The 21,287-nt window shown below is 47.5% G+C and overlaps 2 protein-coding genes across 5 annotated transcripts in view; one reads left to right on the top strand and one right to left on the bottom strand.

The window, feature by feature from the left end:
- Positions 1–8,284, top strand: part of BCL2L13 (BCL2 like 13) — a 28,800-nt gene extending 20,516 nt beyond the window's left edge. For both annotated transcript variants that reach the window (XM_085049316.1, XM_085049317.1), the window contains exon 7: positions 5,552–8,284. In XM_085049316.1, the coding sequence (XP_084905442.1) occupies positions 5,552–6,361 (810 nt within the window). In that variant the 3' untranslated portion in view covers positions 6,362–8,284. The remainder of the gene's footprint in view (positions 1–5,551) is intronic.
- Positions 8,285–10,620: 2,336 nt separating this feature from the next.
- On the bottom strand, positions 10,621–21,275 carry BID (BH3 interacting domain death agonist). 3 transcript variants are annotated; one of them, XM_085049325.1, is made up of 6 exons: positions 21,253–21,275; positions 14,562–14,628; positions 13,292–13,478; positions 13,025–13,167; positions 11,969–12,172; positions 10,621–11,499 (listed from the first exon to the last, which is right to left on the bottom strand). In XM_085049325.1, exons 2-6 carry the CDS (start codon positions 14,568–14,570, stop codon positions 11,488–11,490), a joined length of 555 nt encoding a protein of 184 aa, XP_084905451.1. In that variant the 5' UTR covers positions 14,571–14,628; positions 21,253–21,275; the 3' UTR covers positions 10,621–11,487. The 3 variants fall into 3 exon arrangements, with proteins under 3 accessions (XP_084905451.1, XP_084905452.1, XP_084905450.1); XM_085049326.1 differs by lacking the exon at positions 21,253–21,275 and adding an exon at positions 20,387–20,409; XM_085049324.1 differs by lacking the exon at positions 21,253–21,275 and adding an exon at positions 20,322–20,378.
- Between the last annotated feature and the right edge of the window lie 12 nt (positions 21,276–21,287).

Genomic DNA, 21,287 nt, shown 5'->3' with positions numbered 1-21,287 from the left:
CAGCCACAATGTGGCTGGAAGAGCTCCCAGAGTTCTGCATGTGTGCAAGACTGAGGTTCTCTTGTGAGCTTAGGAGGCTTGTAGGTCCAGGAAAGTGTCTGATTGAGGATGGTGGACAGCTAACTAGAAGCAAAACTTCCAGCTCAAGGGAATAAAGTTTTACAAGTTGGGTAGCTATGCAGCAGATTTCAAGAAATTGGCATGGCTTGTGGGAAATGAGAAATTTGATCTACTGGAGGATGAGAAGTTGCTTTTTGATTTTTCCATGTCAGTCCCATAGAGATATAGTGATGAGGTGGTGAGTTGAAACCATGAGTGTCCCCCTCCCTTATCCCTTCAGACACAAAGATTGTAAATCAGCTAGCTTTTGATGGCAGTGTGGGACTGGGATGTGCTGGTGTGGGTTGGTTGGTGAGGGAATGGCTGGCATGTTTTTATGTTCCCTCTTTCACTACTTGCTGTGACAGGTTTGGCTGCAGCTCTTGCATTTACCTGTTTGGCTCCTAAGTTTTAGTATGATCTCTCTTTTGGAGCAAAAGTGTGCTGGGCATTCCACGTGCTCTAAACAAACACAGTGGGAACACACATTTCTTCCTCCTGACTGCTGGGTCAGCTGCTCCTACAAAGACTTTCTTCCTTTTTCATCTTGAGCCATTGCAAAACAACACCCAGCCTGATTTGCAAGTAGCTTTGTTCTTTTCTTTCCCGAAAGCAATGTAAGGGCTCAGCACACAGACATGCAGTGTGTACATGCTTTCTCCACCCCTTTCCTCATCTCCCCACCCCTTTCCTCGTCTCCCCACCCCTCCCTTCTCTCCTCGTTCCTCCCCTGCCTTTTTGCTCTGTCTGGCTTCTCCAGGACTGAATGCTGCTGCATCAGAAGCAATTCTTCGTCTCCTGGAAAAGTGCACAGTAAGACCAGTCTGTTGGTAAGGATTTTTTTCCCCTCTTCCTTTCCCACCTCTTCCTTGAAATAAATTAAGAAATAATTTATTTCTTCTCAAGTTCCATGGATCCTGTTTTCCGTGGTTAGATTTCATCTATGTAGAAATAGTCTTGAGATGTCTATAAGGAAGAAATAGTGTAAGATTTATTGGAAGCTAGCTGCCTTTTTTTCTCTCAGGTTTCCATTCCTGTTACCAGCCCATCTGCTTTTCCCTTGTTTCAACTTGTTTATCAGAGTGCAGTTAATAACCTTTCTTCTCAGCACAAGCCTGGGAGTTATATTTGTGACCCATGGCAGAAACTGTCTCTGCCTTCCCAGGGGTCTTGTCTCATGAAGTTCAGACCTGGATTTGCATTTAACTAGTTAACTGCCCATGTTGAAGAGAATAAAAGTAAATTTGTTTGAAAACTGCATAGCGTTTCCAGTTTCCTGTCTTAGCCTTAGAGGAGCTGTTCTCTGTGTGTCTCCAGTGTTTTGTCTTGGGCTTTGCAGCTGGTTTAGTTATTTTCTTTGCTGCTGGTGATTGAATAATACACGTATTAGAGGGTGTTAACAGTCTGGAGGAGAAAGAGAGTAAAGAGACAATTGTCATCCTCCAGAAGCGAGGTAGTCAGTTTGTGCTTCTGGAGATGAAAATCTCCTTCTGCAGCAGTCCAGGTGCTTGCCCTGGGAATGACAGTGCAGAAATAGAGACGTGCTCTGCTGGAGGAGAGACAAGTAAGTTTAGTGTGGCAGAGATGTGTAAGAAAGGGCAGTCCAGTTTAAGGAGTCCTAGAAAGGAGTTTTCCAAAGAATTATACTTTATGCTCGTATCATGGAATACAGCAGTGAAGTGTCCACTTATATGTAACTTCTTCAGTACAAGAATAGATTTTTTTAATTTTTAGGCACTGTGGCTGAAGAAGGACATTAAATGGTAAATGAACTACTAGATCATCTGCTTTTTCTTTTCCCTTCCAACAACTTTAAATCTGAAGATTTAAATCTATAAATAACTATAAATAACTGAATTTACCTCAATTTAAACCCATAAGAGTGAAACCTTAAAGGGTGTTGCTTTTGTCCTGACTTACTGCAGGTTGTAGAGATTATGTTGGAAGGCAGGGATGGAAGGATGCAGGCTGTTCTAGCCAAAGCATTCCTTGAAGGGAGTATCAAGGGAGTGAGGCTGCAATATCAGAGTGCTTTGATCTGGTTCACTCAATCTTTTTTCCCTTTTTTTTTTCCTTAATAAAAAGTGCAGTCCTATTTGTAAGAACTCTGCTCTCTTTTTCTTGGCTCCACCTATCTTGACAGTTTCAGAGGGATGAACAGAGAGGCACAGTAAGTGCCTGAGGGCTTTTTGTGACTTCTTTCTATTTTCAAATGTTTCATGCTGGATCTGAGTATTGTCAGCAGCTGCTTTATAATCCGTTTCTCTGAAGGATTAGCTGGGTAATGCTGTCAGCTCTGACTTCCATGAGGGTCTGAAAAGGTTTGGTGTAGCAAGGCTGGGGAGGGAGACAGGGAGCAGATGGAGCTGCAGCCTGGGCAAAGCTGGGTGGGAGTGAAGCTTTCTGACCACAGCAGCCATCCCTGGGCACCGACAGCCCTGCTCCAGCACACAGCTGCTCCTCTGCCACAGCCACAAATCACACAACAGCCACATTCCTAGCTCTAGGGAGGTTTGTTGTTGTGGGAAATTTGCTTATTTCCCCCGAGGGAGATGTCTTAGGATCCCTGGACACAAGCCAGTTTGTCACTCCTCGCCTCTTGTTTTTCAGACTGGATTTTAAGCACAAATGCTCCTAGTGCTCATTGCTGTGACACTGTTGGTGTGGGGAAAGTGGTCATTGAAGCATAGAATACCCTGAGTTGGAAAGGACCCACAAGGCTCACACCATGTGCCTGAGAGCATTGTCCAAACTCTTTTTGAATTTCATTTTTCTCTGGGATAGGTTATGTTACAAGGTAGTCAGTGCCCTCACCTAAGAAACTTTCTAGCTGTTTGAAATTTTTGTTATAGCCAAGATTGCTCTCCTGGGAAATTGTGTTCTACCAGCATTTCCTCTTGAACCACGAGACACTCTTTTTCTCAGGGATTTTGTCAGTCTGCTTAGTTTCATGTTGAGTGGTTGAAGCTCAGGGAATATGGAGATTTTTTACCCCTGGTGGCACTCTCTGACCTGTATAGAATTTCGCCTGTGTTGGACTAAATCAGGATCTGGGGTGTATAGGTGGTTTGCTGGGCTGTCTGTTTTTCAGGTGGGCTTTTTCATGTCCTCAGAAATTAGTTTTGTATGAGTTGGCTATCCACATAATTCCTTGTTTATATAAGAACTGAACCAGACAGACCAGTGTTTCTCTGTCTCCCCATAAGCTGTGCCACCTCTTCCCTCAAGTGGCAGTGGTTGGGATCAGGAATGGCAGGAAGCTGCAGTGTGGGATTTAGGCTTCTCCACCACACCTGATGTGGCTCTCTAAGTGTGCTGGATGAGGAAAAGCACTCATAACTTTGCAAGTTTCCCTCCGTCAATATGAAAAAGAGCAACTCTGATCTTTGTGGTTTGAAGCAGTAGACTGTTTATTTACAATAAACAAAGCAGATAAAGAAATGCTTACATGCATTCCTTACTATTAAATCTAAAGTGTAAAGCTTATATAAGGCCTCAAGTTATTAAAAATCCTTCCACATGTTCCATCCTGTCCTGAAATAATCTGCCTGTTGGAGCTTTGCTTCTGGGTCACATCTGTAGATGAATCAAGAGAATTGTCCTAAATGTCATTCAGTTTTTATTTCAGCTGCTTTAAAAGGAAGAAAACCCCACCAAAGTGCAAACCTCAACTGAACCAGCACAAAATCCGAGCTTTATCCGCTTGACTTTATGTATTAAATCTTAATTCAGATCAAGAAATATTAATCATGTATCCTAAATAATGCCTATTACTGTCTGGATTTTCAGTTAAAGCTTCATAAGCTTTTAACGAGAAAGTGCTGGAATTACCCCCTGCCAGAGTGTCAGCTCTGCCCCAGCGTTCCCAGCCACAGGCCATGTGTCTCTCCAAGCCTGGGGAGTTGTGTCCCTGAGGCACTGACACGGAAGGTAAATTGTCTGTAAAGACAGAAAGGAATCAGCCAGGCTGCATAAGGCTCTGATTTAGAGGGAGCCAGCAACTGATAACTCTTCTGAGGTCAGTGCAGTTTGCGTAAGAAAAGGAACAATAAAACTCTAGAGCCCCTCTGGCCCTCCTCCCTCCTGCTGCAGGCAGGCTGCGTGTGCAGGGTTGGCACATGTATTGATGAAGTATTTGAAATGATGAGGATTGCCCATGTTCCTTGTCTAACCATCCCTCCATTTCCTGACCCTCTCCAAAGCAGTTTATCCTGCGTGTTACCCTCAGGATATACCCAGATCTTACCTGTGTTTTGTGAGAAGCTTACCTCCAATGCAAGTACGTATTTAGAAGTACAGCATGTTTAAATTTCAGGGCAGTCTCTGTACCCTCTGTCCCCATTGACTACAGGTGGCTCCATCCTCCCCTCTGTGGGCTGCTGAGTCATGGCTCAAAGCCTCTTGGCTTGCACCAGTGTACAGTGTGTGACTTGAGAGGAATTCAGGCTGTCTGAATGTAGCCCTTGTTGGTGCTTTCTTTGCCAGAGCTCACAAATCCTCAGCAGCTTAGCGTGTTTTTAGAATATTTCTGTATATGCCTCGTGTTGAGTGAGTCCCAGCAGCATGGGTGCTCTTCCATTGGAATGTTAAGAGCAGAGCTGTTATCAGTGGTGTGTGTCTCTGTTCCTTCTGCTAACATCAGGCCATAGACGTGGTCTAGTGTGTTGTGATGTGGTGTGGACAGGAAATAAATTCATTCTGATTTATGGAAGTGTAGAGCTGAACAGAGAGGAGGATAGTACAGAGGTTCATGATGCCACAGATTTTTCCTAGCTAAAAAAAAGCAAGCAAAGCCTGTTAACATCTCTGGGTGTCTGCTTGGTTGGTTGTTGCAACTTCAGTTGTGTAGCCAAAGTTATGATGGCAGCCTTCCAAAGTGAATTCATTTAAGAATAGCTAAAATTGTACTAAAATACTAGAATTACTGTAGATTCCAGCTTGTTGGTACAAAGTAGAAATACAAACTTCAGATAGCACTGGAAATGGGATAAAATTAATGTAAGAGGGACGCTGTTAGATGAAAATGGACAAGCAATAGAGAGCACTTGCACAGAAGGGAGAAGGGAGCAATATTCAACGGGGATCATGTACTTGTGTTTGCTTTCTTTTTCTTTGTTCTGTTGCAGTTTGGCTTCAGACTTTAGTATCTTGTCAGTTTAATAACGACCATGTGGTGTGTTTCGGTGATGTAATCAGTGATAAAGCAACATCAGGGAAAGGAGGAGCTCCCAGCAAAGCTCATGTAAGAGGTTCCAGTCTCTGGAAACACCAGCTGGACCAGCTGGGTTCTGTAATCTCTACTGAAATGTAGGTCAGGCAGCTGCTGCTCCTGCAGAAGCCCTCTCATCTTTCTTCCAGCTCACCAAGTTTCCAGGTGTCCTGTTCTGTCCCGTACGGGGGAGGGAATGCTGAAGCCATGGCTCACGTGTTGTGTCCTCCTTTTTGTTCGTAGGGAACAGTCTTTACTTTGGAATCCGAAGAGGAAGAGTATCCCGGGCTCATTGCAGAGGACAGCAATGACATTTACATCCTGACCAGTGACAACTCAGGACAGGTGAGCCCCCCGGAATCCCCCACGGTGACCACGTCGTGGCAGTCGGAGAGCCTGCCCGTCTCCCTGTCGGCGAGCCAGAGCTGGCACACGGAGAGCCTGCCGGTGTCCCTGGGACCTGAGTCCTGGCAGCAAGTGGCTATGGATCCTGAAGAAGTCAAAAGCCTGGACAGCAATGGAGGGGGTGAAGAGAGGAGTGAGAACAACTCTTCCAACTCTGACATTGTTCACGTGGAGAAGGAAGAGATACCAGAGGGGATTGAGGAAGCAGTGGTGCCAGCCGGTGCTGCAGAGACCATGCAGGCAGTGTTTCCAGAAACCTCTGCTGCTTTACAGCAAATTAGACCTCCTGAAATTGCTGCTGCTGAAAAAGCACATCCCTCTGCACTTCTGCGTACAAAACAGGAGGAAAAGGGAAAAGCAGCTGAAGAGCTTGTTGAACCTGAAATCCCTGTATTAAGTAAACCTGTCCCAAAGTTAGCCCCATCAGAAGAAAAGGCTGCACCAGAACCTGAGAAAATACTGCTTCCAGGGGAAAAAAAAGTGGGGAAAGAGGGCCATTTGGAAGAAATAGAAGAGAAATCCTCGGCTGCAGAGGAGAAGCCTATCCTATTGCCAGAAGGGAAATCTATACTGCTGTACGGCGGGGCTGCTGCAGTCGCTATATTGGCTGTAGCAGTCGGAGTAGCACTGGCGCTTAGGAAAAAGTAACAGAGCTCTCTTGAGGAGGAGGGGGGAGAGAAGAGAGCACATCCAATTTTTGTAGTTATGTTACCTAAAGGTTGAGCTGCCTGCTGTTTAATTGGACATTTGAGTAACTCAGTGGTGATGAGGTGAGGTTGTTCAATAAGCCTCCAGCTACGGACAATCATGTTTTTAGTAGAATTGGGGCGGGGACTGGTTTTTCGTGATTAAAGTACGGGGGTATTTTTAAAAAAAAAATAAATTCTGCAAATTTAAGAACTTAAGTGCAGGTGCTGAAGAAAGGGGTGCTCATACTCTAGGAACTGGAACAGAGAATCCCCAGGGGAAGGGGAGAGCCAGCTGCTGCCAACCCCTGGAGTTTTTGGCTTCTCAGATTGACCGCTATTGCAGCTGTGCTGTCTTGTCACTTCCCGTTGTGCCCCCGAGCCCCTCCTAACAAACATTAGCCAACCTGAGTCCTGTAGCGAGAGGCTGGTCTCCCTTTTGTCTCAGCTTCCTCTCAGGTACAGCACTGCTCCTCATAACCTTCCAGGTTCCTCCTAAGCCCCAGTGGGACAGTGCTTATTCTTACCTCTTGGCTCACACTGGTTTTGGCCCCTAATGTTTACTGGAGCCCCATCCTGTGAAGATGCTGCCTCTCTATAGCTGTATTATCTCTGAGCATCCTGGTGTTCCTGGGGCAGAGGTGCTGCCCAGGAGGGTGGGAGGGACACTGCTATTTGCTGGTTTGAGAATCCATTTGCTCTGCTCCTGCCCAGCCCACTTTACTGCAACCCTTCAGTTACCAGAGGTACGAAATTCATGCTGGACACGGTACAGTTGGGATCAGTACTCTGATACCTGGGGTATATTCAGCAAAAATACAGCAAAACCATGTGGAAGCAAGGCCAGTGCCTCAAGTGCAATTCAGACATTAAATGCTCTGCTGTCCTGTGTCACGCTGCAGTCTGCATTGTCTTTCCCAAGTTAAGCACATAGTGTATTTAGTCTTAACTTGGTCTTGCCTGTGACAGATTCCCAGATATATAAAGCAATGGATTCTAGTAACTGAGCAAAAGAGCATTAAACATCTCTATCTGCTTTTTCCTGACCTGGCCCAGAGTGGTATTCAGTGCAATTTCTTTTGCGACTGTGAATCTGTAATTAGCTAAACTTAGAGATTCACAAATGATGAGCAAGTTACTTCGGCAAAAAAGGAAATCCCCTTCCTGCTGTCACAACACTTCAGGTGTGTGTGGAGAGAAACCTTTCAAGTACTGCCCTACTCCTTAGTCAGAGCCAGCCACAAGTGTTTCCTCTTCCAGCGTGCGTTTGTCTGTCCTCGTCCGTACTGCAGCTCCGTGAGCAAGACCTTGGGCTTCCCAGGTAGAAGTGTGGATGGATCTCTGAGGGTTGGTGCTGGCACTGTGGCTTAGAGCAGATGGAGGAAGGTGAAAGGGAACTCATGATAATGTAAAAAATGAAACGTGAGCTTATGGGAAACTTACTCTTCGCGAAGCACAAAGACAAGGTACTTTTATTTCTAAATAACCTTATCAAGAGTACATCTCCTGATGAGCCTGTTTCTTAAAGGATCTCAGAATGAAGAGATCTTAGCATATTCTCTATTTTAGGATATTCTTGCTGCATTTTCCTATCCCAGGATGCTGGAAAGTTAGTTGGAACGTGTCAGATTCTGAGGAATTATTTTTGTCTAAGCTTTTGTGAGAATGGATTTTCTAGAAAAATTACTGGATTTTGAACTCTGTGTGTGTGAAGTTGAATATTAAGAGGGAGGGTTGTCATGTATATACTGCCACTGTGGACTGAACTTGGGAGCTCTGGAGTTCTGGATTGTACTGTTGATCATCAATTGCTCTTCTTCCATGTACAAAACATAGCAGGTTGGCCTTATAAAAAATAATGCAAATCTTTTATCATATTGCAAAATGGAATTGACTTTTTTTTCCCCATTTTCTGGTGCCCTGCTGGTTCTCATTGCTGTGTTGTGTCCCCAAAACAGGTCACTGGGACCTCCTCATGCCACAGACTCTGGTGTCTGCCTTCCCACCAGGGCAGTTCCCTCTCCTGCCCCTTGCAGGAGTTTTCCTCATGTGGAGGAGAAGTCTCTTTATGCTCTATCTGTCATGGACATGCAGGAACGTGTTGGTGGCCTCCAGCAGCGCCCCAGACAGCTCAAAGCCTGGCTTCTCCTTAGTCACAGCAGAACTTCTTTGGGTTTGTTCTCGGACTGCTGGAGCTTTGGGTTGTGGTTACTGCTGCCCTCTGTGCCCTGCAGGTTCTCTCCCCTCTTTTTGTTGTAGAACTCCCTGTGTGCCTGCTGTTCCTGCAGGTTCTGCATGTCCCGCTCATGGCTGTGAGCTCCCAGCCTGTCACTGGGGTTCTTTCTATCTGAGTGGTCCCTGTGTCTGTCCTGGTCACCGCTTCTGTCCCACCGGTGCTCCTGCTCTGATGGGTGTCTCTGCTTCTGCTCCTCGTTCTCCTTGTGACACTGATCATCTCGCTCCTGCTTCACCCTCACGGCGCTGTGATGAGGGCTGTGGCTCCTGTGCCCACACCAGCTCTCCTGCTGGGGTGACCTGCTGCTGTGGCTGCCTGCACATGGTCCTGCCAGGCCCTGCTGCTCCTTGCCTGGTGGTGATGGAGTCACCAGGTGCTTCTCTGCTCAGCCATCACCACAGCCTGCTGCTGCCGCTTGCCCTCTGCCAGCTCCATGCACCCGTTCTGATGGAAATGCTGCTTAGTGAGGTTTCTGTATTCAGCACACAAAAACAGCAATAGTGGAGAAACACTGGCTTAAACTGACCAAGTCAGAATATTACCTGATAGCCTGGTGGTCAGGGTGGTGGTAGCAGTGATGGATGTGGTCTTGTCAAAGCAGTGATCCTGAAGAAAGGTCTGGTCTGTCTCTGGGGGTCCAGTGGTGGTTCTCAAGCTCTTCTCCTCTGGGAGTCCACTGCTAGTGCCCCCATGGTGGTCCAGGATTATATGCAGGTAGGAATGTTCAGTTCCCCCCCTCAGGGCAGGGCATCTCACAATGGCATAATGTAATTCTGTGAGTCTCACTGAGACTGTGAGACATCCTTAGACATCTAATGACACCTGGATGTCTCATTAGCAGAGACAGCCCCCCCAGAGTGGCTGCTGCTTCCCCAGAGGGTGTTATGAGAGCTGAGTCACAGAGAGGATAAAGAACTGCCCCACCTATCTTAACAGCTTATGGAGATGGTAATAGAATACCTACTTTTGGTTACACCTTCCATTAACCCAAGACACAAGGCAAACAAACAATGGCAGCAACCATGAACAAAACCAGAAAGCCAGGAACAGCCTTCCCTGGGCTGTCACGTGCATCCCCCATAACTGTGCTGGCAGTTACCATCAGCAGGCAGGGGGGCAGTGACCATGCTGGACACAAAACAAAAAAAATCCCCATAAATGTGGTTTGGGATAAAAGAGCATCCCCAAGACACTATCGATGTGGACACAAGAAGCTGCAGAGGACGCATCTTACTGCTATACCTTTAGGGGCTCTGTCCCCATTTTTAACTTGCAGGATAAGCTTTTATTTGAGTGTAAACCTAAAAACCCACCAGACCAAAAGAATGCCACCTGATTTGTTAAGTAGCAAAAACTAATGGGACTGACTCTGAAGCTGCAGGTTAGGGGATCTCTTCTGCTAGGCTTCTGCCAGGTGTAAGCAAATAGTGACAGACTTGCAGGGATCTTGGATTCTGTTCTCAAGAGGCCTGCCTGGGGGAAGAGACCCTGACTGGTCCTCAGGTCACCCATTATCCCAGGAACTCGTCATCCTGTTCCTTCCAAGATGCAAGTGCAGCCCTCTTGGGAAAAACTGTCTCAAGCTTCTTGTGCCATTTGGTTAATAAAAGTGTTTCCACCTTGACAGGAAAGTTCTGTCCAGCATCATTGATACATACTCAGTTCAAGGGGTATGTACATTTTTTCCCTCTGCTCATGGGACACTGCTGTAAGACCATGCCCCCAGGTTGCACTTTAATAAATGGTACAGTTTTCAAAAATAATGTGTAGACTACTTCTGTGCTTCCCCTCTCCCCCCGTTTTAGTGCAGGCACCAAAAGAAAACATGGTTTTACTTGTATGAAACTTGCTTATGCAAGGCACAAGGACAGGACCAGCATGTCTCTTCTGCTGCCAGCTGCATCAGAAGGTATGGTGAATTAGAAGAATGCCATGAGTACTTGCACAAGAAATTTCCAGGTGGAAACTGAAACTCTACAGAACTATAGTAGCCATCAGATGTGACATTTTTATTTAAGTTAAAAAAACCCACAAAATATTTACATACTTTAAAAAGTCCTGAGGCAGCTGGATCACAGGTGATGCATTTTCCACCTTGTGTGATTATAGGTACATATCAAACAACCTGAGTTCAAGTTTGTTCAACCTGAGATGTGACTACAAGACATGCCACTCTCATTAAGGATATCCAGGTTGCATTCCCAAAAAGACTTGCCCTGTGCCTACCGTCCCCTTTTCTTTACAGTTTTTCTGTCAGTTTTATTTTTCAAACACAGGTGTATGGTGAGTGATACTGAAGTATCTTCACTTCAGCCTTCTCTGGCCACACACCCCTCCATCCCTCAGGGCTCTGTCTCCTCTTGCTGCCAGCTCCCCATCAAGATGGACCTGATTCCCCCCACCCCCCTTGATGATCTCTGCTGATCAACCACCCATTCCACAGCCTGAGGCCTTCCTGGGAACAACACTCAGCATGGCTCAGCTGCAGGAGCAGGGCTGGGAAGCAAATCATTAAAGCAAAATGCTACAGCTGCTTAGAAAAAATGGGGAGGGCAGGCCCTGTGCCCACTGGGGCTCTGGAGGCACAAGGCAGGCTCTGCACAAAGTCTGCTGCTGCTAAGATAAAAAAATATTGTAAAAGGAGAGAGGGAAAGCACTACTCCCTACAGGTACTGGCAGAGCTGGCAGGCAGCTCACACTACTATTACTGCTGTGCTATTCTACAAAAGCCTATCTATGAAGCTCTGCCATCCCTTTCACAGCTGTATCTCAGAGTTAGAGCAAATCAAGTGATCTTCATACATCAAGGAAAATCTTCAGGAATCCACATTCTCCACACAGGGCTGGAGAGCTCATTCACCCAGCTAGAGGGAGAGAAACAGAAGGGGCATTATTAACAGCAGCAGAGTTGCTGTGCGGCAAGCCCTGCCCTGTGCCTGCTCGCCCCAGGAGCGCGGCAGCTGCAGCGCTGCGAACCACGAGTCAACACTGCCACCTGCCGTGCTCCTTCCTGTGCCAGCAGCAGGGACACAGCCCAGGGGACCAGTGTGGGACAGCCCCTGGTGCCCAGCTGCAGCCCTCTCCCTGCCCTTGGTGCTAGGAGCCAGCTGGGGCAAGAGAGGAGGGCAAGCAGAAGCTGTGACATGTCCCCCTCATGCACACTCATCTTCTGAGCTCTGCAGGGACTGATATTCCCTTCTGGCCCAACCCTCCAGAGCACTACAGGAAACCAGAAGCCACAGGCAGATCAGAGCTAGGCCAACCCTCTGGGGATAACCCAGGACAGCTAAAAGGGAGCCTGTGACTCCCACGGAGCTGTTTGACAGCACTCACCATTTCAACAACGTAGTTGTGGAGCTGCTGGTTCATGTAGTTCACAGTGGTGTTAAAGACACGGTATAGAAGGGAGGGCACTGTATTCACAATTTTCTTAGTCAAGAGCATTGCTAGCACCAACATGGCCCTCTCCTGTTCCATGTCTGAGGGGATGGCTTGTGTAAGCTCTCTCACTACCCTGGACATGTGCAGGGTTATCTCCTGTGTGGAAGGAAGAGAGGGATCTCAGTGCAACAGCTGTGGCAGAAAGGGGTCTTAGCACAGCCTGCCAGGACTGTGCTAGTAGCTGATGTGCTTATTCTAACACTCCACAGGATGCTGCTCCCCTTTCTCCCAGCCATGGCAGCCAGTCTGTCACACAAAGACAACAAACAAACCCAAAAAGCTATGGCCCTTGATCCAGATGTGCATCTAATCATTAGACATCCTTCTTTTTCCTTTTTAACACAAGAGACCTCAAAGTCTACTTTCCTTGCACAACAGCAAGGCATGTTAGATGCTGGGCCAACTGCACCTAGGAAGAGACCACCTCCAGAGGTCACCCAGCCAGGCCAAAACCCACTGCTACTCCCAACACTGCACCCATGAACACACTTACAGCACCAGAAAAAGGTCTCATGACTTGCTGTCTCTTCAGTGCTCAGTAATAAGCACAAGTTAAGCTTCTGTCACTAACCTGCTCAATTTTTATCCATGTGATGATCAGCAGATATAATGGGCTTGGCACCAAAGTTCAAAGATCTTAAATACTAAAACTAAGCCTTACCCACACAGTTCATTTTCCAAGATAAGCCACTGGGCCATCAAAAGAGGGACAAAATGCCTTTGAAAGTCAGTCTTTTCCCACTACCACTATTTCACCATCTGCAGATGAGCCCAAGGAACCCAATTTACACATTAACTTCTGCTACAGGCCACAGAATCAGCTCTAACAAATCTTCAAAGGTTAAGTGTTTGGGTTGAATTTTAAGATGCCTTCGAAGTCACAGCAGGAACTTTGAAGATGCAGGACATTTAAAAGAGGAACTGCTCATCAGGCTGGTTTTCACTCACCTCTATAGACAGATTCTCATTCAGGAAGTGCTGCACTAGGTCATTTACTACTCTTCCTTGGATTTCTCTATCAAGCTGGTCTCCAATCTCAGCGAGCTGAGCAGCAATGATCCGGATAACCTCTTCATTTGTTGGAGCCAACCCTGCAACACAAAGCAGAATTCAGTTTGCAGTCTGTAGTCAGACCAGGTTCAGTGCAGGTGAGCTGATCCAAAGCATTTTGCTCATGTTTAGAGAGACATGTAGGATGGAGAAAAGGCTGCTCACCTAGCTCTCCATTCCGAAAGCGGCCGCTCTGATTGCCATCAGTCTGAAGCTCATCATCATCACTGGTTTGGCACAACATAATCTGTTGGCTTCGCAGGGAATGCAGCTGATCTTTGAACTTACAGTCAGAGGATGCCTCCAGGAAGTTGAACAGCAATGCATGCTCCATCTGGAGAGATCCATTGATCTGAAACAGGGAAACCACTGGTAAGCCCATGCCTAGAAAATGTCCTCCTCAAAGCATCTATGCATGCACTGTTTTCCAGCCCTGAACACTCTCTGTGGCTTCCTTTGGGCACCAGCATCAGCCAGGGGGTCCACAAGCCCTCAGCACATGCACACTGACTCCTGGATGTGCACCCACACAGGACTGTCCCACAGTGAATGACAGAAGGCTCTGCTCTTACAAACTGGTGGTGAAGAGCCAGCTCACCTTCTCCTCACATGTCCAGCTGGGGCAATGGCAGCAACCCTGATCCGAGCTCTGCTTTTGAAACAGCTGTGTATTCAGCAAAAAATATCCATTTCCCTTACTCGGACATCTGTGTTTGGAAGAGTTTCACCCCTGTATTTGGGAACTGGGCATTCTACTTGCTGTGCATAAAGAAGGCAGCAGCTCCCCATTTCAATGTAATCAGAGCAGAGCAGTAACAAGGTGGGAAACAGAGATAAGAGCATAAGTCTCCAAAAACCCTCAAGGTTCACATTTCTTCTTCTCTCTCTTCAAAGGAACCTCAACCAGCTCCATGATAAACCTGTTCAGCTCCTCACAGAGAGCCAAACATGCCCACAAGAAAAGGGACATGAGATGGCAGATCACTGCCACCCCCAGTGGCACATTCACCCCCAGTAAATGGGCACGTGCTGCCTCCATGGCCACACAATTAGCAGCCTTCAAGCAAGGCAGCCCAAATTAGGCTGAGGAGGTCCATGAGGCAGGCAGACTGATGGGAGCAAGAGGCCCCACTGGAACACCAGGCCTCATAACCAACTAAGGCCTGCAGAAAGCCAGAACACCCTCAAAAAATTTTATTTAAATATAATTTAACTAAATAGAATAATTTTATATTATTATATATATAATAATTTTATGTTAGTTTATATATATTTATATATAAATAATAGATATTATTTATATATATATAAAATAATTTTAGCAAAGAGAGCAGGATGTGGTGTAAGCACAGAAATAAAGTGAGAAAGAAAATCGTGACGCTGGTATGTGGATGATCTGCCTGTAAGAAAATACTTGGGCATGTTTGACTCTAACCTGTTCCATGATGGATTCAGGGACAGAGCAGCTCGTGTCACTCTGCTTCAGACCAGAAGTCCTCGTCCTGTGAAACAGTAAGAAAGAAAAGTGTGAAAGGACAAACAAATTCCCATAAATCCACATCTTGCAGCAGTATTCATATGTCTGGCTATGTCTCGCAGAAAATGACTCTTTTAGTGACACATATCCCTACTTTTGGAGAGAGCTGCCCATCCCACACCATCAGGCATGACAAAGGGCTGAGAAAACCACACCTGTCTCAGTGAGAAGGGCCCTTGTGCAGGAGAGACCAGACTGCTCTCCCTGCTATACCATTGCACATACTGTGCATGGCAAGAGCAAGCACTGCAAGTATGCATTTGAACTTCCCAGGTGGAGAGCTACACATGCAAACAGTGCAGCTGCAAAGTGTGCAAGAAGTCACCTGCACTAAACCCAGTGTGTGGTTCTGCTGTGCTCCAGGCGCTGCAGGCTTGTCAGCAGCAGCTCCCTGCAGGGCAGCAAGAATCGGCCAGGAACATGTGGTTACCTGCTCAGGGGAATTCCCAACAGCTCTCAGACTGCCATACCAGCACTAGGTCCCAGAATCCCTGCAGCAGCAGTGCTATGCCACCCTACAAATCGGTTTTCATCTCCACACTGGTGCTGCACCTTCAAAACAGCTCAGAAAAGAGGCCACCCCACAAACAGTGTCTCTGCTTACCATCATCTCCCCTCAAATTCTTCACCTCTCCTCACAGCTCAGCCTGGGAGTTACTATTCTCAGCTCTAGCAGACACTGTCTGGTTAGGAAAACAATCTTTTCAGCAGGGAAGCCACATGCCTGTAGGACTGACTTTAACAACGACTCTGGATTCCTAGACACCTCCCATACAAACACCCGGACAGTGATGCTATCAGTCAATGGACCTATTGTGTGAGCTGTCAAGATGTTTATCTTTATGTCCCACGTTTGAGTTAGGAGCAATTAAAGTCTCCAAAGCAGAAACCGCAATAAAGCATCAATCACCGAGAAGTTAAAAGCTTCCAACCCGTGCATTGCTTTCCCTGTCTGGCAGCTGCAAGGTAAGAAGTTTGGGTGTGGCAGTCAGGATGACATCATTATTGGGAGACATAAAACAGTGCCTATTTGTCCCTTCCTGGACCTGGTGGCATTTACCTGTCTCGTAGACAAACTACAGAGCAAGCCATCATTTTTTCAGGCAGAGAAACCAAATACTTGATATATCCTGACATTTTAAATCCACATAGCAAGCCATAACCACTCAATTTCAATGTCTTCATGAGAACTTGCCACAAGCAGAACTACTTTACATAACCAGTCACTACTGGAAAATAAAGGAAGAGAAATAACATCACAGATTTATTAAGTTCCTTACTTGAGGATATTCGAAGCTGTACCACTTGTCTGCAGCACTTCAAGTCATGAGAGTGTAAGCAAATACCACATCACAGAGCCCGAAGACACCAAGGAAAACCCCATCACTCAGCAGTGCTCCACTGCTACCCCGTAAACCCAACAGGAACTAAACAGCCCAGGGAAGGTATCTTGGTGTGCAAAACAGTGCTGAGATGAGTGAATAGGATGTTATCATTACCACAGAAAACCTGTCCTCACCACTACTTGCTCTGCAAAGGATTTGCCATTGTAAGTGTTTAGAGTGCCCCAAGATTGTGCCTCATTTGAGACTCAAAGCACTCCTAAAGTAGAATTTGCTTCTAGGCTTTGGAAAGAGAAGCAGGGTGATGGGAGAACAGAAACATTGCAATGTATAAGCCAGGTTTAAGAACCTCAAAGAGGAAGTTGTGCATCAAACCATGCAGCCAAAGATGACGATAACTCAAAGCAGCATTCAGAACCCTGACCAAAGCCTTTTGACAGCAGCACTTCATTCACTGTGAGCATAAAGCAAGCATCATCTCTTTTAAACACCTTTAACAATGATACAGAGCTAAGAAAACTACTCTCTCTCAAAGAAACACTGCAGGAGCCATTTGGAAACTGACAGGAAAACTGCAAATAGTTGCTTCCAGGAGTACATATTTCCTGGTGCTGGGCAAACAGGAGATGCCTCAGCACGTTGCTTTTACCACTCAACACCTTGTGGGCTCTCTTAACTGTAGATCTACAAGCACAGTGAAAAAGTGTGTTTTTCTCTAGGAGAAAACACATGACTGTGCATGAAACAATGCAAAACTTTCACTTTTAGTTTCAGCTTAGGAGGAACAGATTGATGTTGACACACAGGAAGAGCATATATACCCAAAATACAGCAACTGCTGACCTAAGTGAATTTGTTTTCTTTGGTGTCAATCTAAAGGAATTACACAGAACTACCAAAAGCTGCACTGACCAATAAACGTATTTTCTCCTTTAAAGGAGATAAGGAAATAGCCCAATATGTTTAAGAGACCTGGATATTGCCCATCCCATAAACGGCAGCAAGAGCACTACAAACTGGCCAAAGGTCAAAGTCATAGCATTTTACCAGGAAGTACAGCAGGTTGCAGACATTTACACAAAAATCCAACATCCACATGTGCCATGACTGCACACACAATCCAATCCCCCTGCTCTTACTTCAGTGAAGCTGAATAAAAGCTCTGAGAGTTAAAAGGACAGTGGGCAGCAAGCTACTGAGGTAGGAGGAGTTGAAAGCCACAGTGACGCTGTCCTCTCGTGGGAGAAAGAGCAGCATTCCCATAATGCATTAAGGGGTACAGCCCTTTCCTCGTGTTTGCCAGCAAGGGCAGGCCAACCAAAGCCCGGATGGGCCAGGAAGCACATCCAAGCAGTGCCATGGTGGTGCAAAGAGACAGGGAAACGAGCAGATTGGATCAAAAAGCCACAGCATGCCAAGGAAACAAAAAATAAGGCTCCTTGAGAGAAAAAAAACAACAAAAAACCCCACAAACCAAAAAAACAAACAAACAAAAAAAGCCCCCAAAAAACCCCCAACCCAGAATTGATAGTAAATTCTGCTCTTTCACTCATCTAGGAACTGCTAAGCAGTGAAAATGAAACCTGCCCATCTGCATGTAATTCCTCTCAGCAGAGAAACCACAGACCAGGCAGGCTCCTTCCTGCTGGGGAGTTCATACCCAGAGGCCAAAGGAGCTGCTTTATCAAGGAACCAACACCTCGTAGCTGCTCCTCTACAGTCACACCAGCAGTCCTTGCACCAGGCACAGAAACATGTTCACAGTTATTAGAGACAGTCTCTTCTCCATTTGATGACTTCCAAGCACCAGGCTGCTCCAGGAAGGTCTCCAAAGGTGACAGCCACTAGATTTATGTGTCTGCCTGCTTCCACTCTAAACATTTTCATTCTATTACAGAAAAAAAAAAAAATCTGTTTGATCTGTCAGCTCCTCAGACTCCTGCTGAGTGTGTATGATTCTTGGCATCCTGTTACACAGGAAAAACACAATATAGGGAAACATGTCACAAATGACCTGAGGTGAGAGTGTTCTGCGAATACACACACACATACCAGCCTTCCCTATTATATAATAGTTCTTACTGGTTTAGAATCTAACAGAAATAAAAAGCCACACTTTACAAGGCCCTCCCATTCTGCAGAGGTGTAGTGTCCTGGTTCTGGGCACAGGCATGCCCAAATCCCAGGAGCACAGACTCCAGGTTTGCACAGGCAGCCCTGCTGGAGAGTTGCACACTCTTCTGCTGCCTGTGCCCAGTGAGAAACTGAGCTGAACTCACAGTCTCAGCTGGCCTAATCTGGTTTTAAGAAATTGGGAGGGCAGGAACTAAACAAAACCACCTAACCAACACTCAGTCACATTTTTTCTTCCTAATTTCTGCAAATGTCACCAGATGCAAACAAGAAGGCGCTGACAAATCAGAAGGGGAGATTTTTCACACCAACCTCTCTTGGTACAAGGCAGACTATCCACAAGGTTTACAATCACCTGTTACACTCTGCACAGGCACAATGAAAGTGTTTTGCCTTGGCAGGTCTCAAAGCTCTGCTAGTTACCTGTAATGACAGACAAGAGACCTAGAATGGAATACAAGAAAACGGGAAGAGACAAATCACGAAATCCAAGAGAATAACACAGTGCTAGAATGCTACTTTTTATACAATGCATTCCCTGCAGTGTTTTTGTGTAACACCAGTGGCACAGAGCAGATCTCCAGGAATAGGTGTTGCAAAGCTTTATCCTAAAGAAGACACTGAACAGCACTAAACTCATGTAAAGAAGTTGCAAAGGACAGGAAAAAAAAAACCCACACGCAGAAAACCCCCTTCTTTTTAAGTAACACCTTTTAAGATGTTATGCTTCCACAGGCAGGTGAAAACAGTTTCAGTCTGATTAGTGACAGAAAGTTATAACAGAATAAAAACCACTCTTCCCCACAAGTGGACTTTTGCAAAAAGTCCTTTACCAAAAAACCAAACCAAACCAAAACCTTTTAAAATAATTTCCTGTTGGGGAAGATCTTTGCTCCTTCCTCCACCAAAAATTTTAACAATTTTGAAAAGATAACAAGTATTCCATCACAAGATTCTGACCCAGATACCCCAAGAGACATCAAGTTCACCACTTCTGAAATAAGCATTGACTTTCTGAATTGAGACTTCAGTGATTTAAATAACTCTGAGCCACTGTACCTTCTTTTTTTAGTTAAAGCTACAAAGTATTAGCGTTTAAAAGAAGTACAGAGAAGAACATCCCCCCCTCCTCCTCCCCTCCACCTAACCCACCAGTTCCAAAGCCACTGTCACTCCAACGTACAGAGACCATCACCAGACCTCTTAACTTCCAGAAACACCCTTCCAAGGAAGGGGACTTGCTCACTCCGTTCCCTTCCACTCCACACACTGCCCAGCCTTCAGTCACCCTGAATCAAACACGTCCTTGGGTCACGGGAATGTGAGCGCTGCTCAGGGAAACAAAGGGACAGCCAAAGGCAGCCACGGACACCTAGAGCGTTGGGGAAGGCGAGGAGAGCGGAGAAAAGCACACACTGGATTGACTCATCTGTATCAATCACCTGCTCTTCCTACAAGTTTCAGCGCTATTATTAGAAATCCTTTCTTGCCGAAGCTGCCACTCCCACATCCCTCTGCCGCTGGAAGGCTGAGGCAAGCGCGGGTCCCTCCGGAGTCGCCACTACAGAGTTAACTCCTTCCTCTCCCCTGCCCGCCCAATATCGCTCCTGTCTGACAACTCCCACCAAAAACTGAGAGCGGGATGCTGGACTTTACCACGTAGCCCGAAGGCACGGGAGAACTTTGTTTGGTTTTCTGAACTAGCACCTGAGCGTGAGGGAGGAGGGATGGCGACAGCAGCAGGGCAGGGGGAGGCATGGAGCGGCTCGATCCCGGCCGGGAAGCAGCAGAGCGGCCGGAGCCGATGGCGTAGCGGAGCGGGCACTGCCAGCACAGGCCAGGAGGGACGAGCGGGACAGCGAGTGAGCAGGAAACAGCAAAGAAAGAAACAGCCGCAGCGCTGAAACGCAAGGCCGAGTTCGGCGGGCAGAAAGGAACTGGGGGAACGGCCGGGAGGCACAGGAGTGTGCAGCACGCGTTAGCGAAAGCAGAAGGCGCACACGATCCCCCGTGGGGTCGCTTCATCCCGCAGGCTGGGGGGCTGCGAGGCGCAGCGGCACCTCCGGCCCCAGCGCCGATGGCCCCAGAGCCCGCGGGCCCGGCACCCGCCCCGCCACCGGCCCTGCCCGGGCGGGCCGCGCCGCGCCGCGCCGAGCCTCGGGGTGCCGCCGCCCACGCTCACCCGCCAGCTTCCCACCCAACGCGCTGGCCCCGCCGAGCCCGCCCGGAGGCACGGACAGCACTCACCGGGAGCGGGGCTGCTGCACACCCGCGGCGCCTCGCTCGCTGTGCCGGCTGTGAGGGGAGAGCGGCCCCGCCTCACGGGCGGGCCGGCGGGAACCAGCGGCACGCGCCGCCCCGGGTCAGGCCCAACGTCCGCGCGCTGAGCGCTGAGGGCTCCGGATCGCCCCGCGCCGCGGGACCGGCTGCGAGTCCTGCCGAGGGGAACCCTCCTTCGGGAGTTCTGATGGCCCCGAGCTGGTTTTCCTTGGCCAAAGGCTCCTCACACCCCAACTACAGCCGCGCGGCTGAGCGCTCGGGGATCGCCCCGGGCCGCGATATTCGCCACAGCTCTTGCCGAGGGGAATCCTCTCTCGGGAGCTCTGATGGGCCCGGCCTGGTGCTGCTTGGCCAAAGGCTCCTCACACCCCAGCTACAGCCACTTCCCTCCCTGCCAAATAAATTAAATTTTCGCGTAATATCGTTTTATGGGCTTAAAATCACAGGATCACAGGACCAGTTGGATTGGAAAAGAGCTCCGAGATCATCCACTCCAACCTGTGAGTGAATACCACCCTGTAAACCAGACCCTGAGAGCCACATCAGTCTTTCCCTCCAGTGACAGTGACTCCACCACCTCCCTGGGCAGCCCATTCCAATGTTCAATCGCCTTCCTGTGAAGAAATTCCTCCCCGTGTCCAACCCGAACTTCCCCAGGTGTCTAAAACTTGCAGTTTCAGACTTGGTGCTCTCATTCTGTCACACTGTCTGGGAGAACAGGCCAACCCCCACCTCACTACAACCTCCTTTCAAGTACAGCAACAGTCTACTTCAACTAATTTCTATTTAATGCAGCCTTACACTCCAACATCGTTATTCAGAGCAAAGCTCACCTGGTATTCAGTTCAGGTGTCCTTCCTGGCACACT

The sequence above is a fragment of the Lichenostomus cassidix genome, chromosome 1Ab (assembly GCF_008360975.1).
Source record: "Lichenostomus cassidix isolate B80296 chromosome 1Ab, HeHo_3.0, whole genome shotgun sequence".
Classification (NCBI taxonomy): Eukaryota; Metazoa; Chordata; class Aves; order Passeriformes; family Meliphagidae; genus Lichenostomus; species Lichenostomus cassidix.
Note: the sequence above shows the minus strand (reverse complement) of the source record. Positions and strands in the feature narration are given on the sequence as shown.

Excerpts from the sequence above, each read along its gene's own strand:
- BID (XM_085049325.1), bottom strand. Across the intron at positions 13,168-13,291 it reads CTTTCGGAATGGAGAGCTAG|GGTTGGCTCCAACAAATGAA; the intron begins GTGAGCAGCCTT and ends TTTGTGTTGCAG. Across the intron at positions 12,173-13,024 it reads ATGAGAATCTGTCTATAGAG|GAGATAACCCTGCACATGTC; the intron begins GTGAGTGAAAAC and ends CCTTCCACACAG.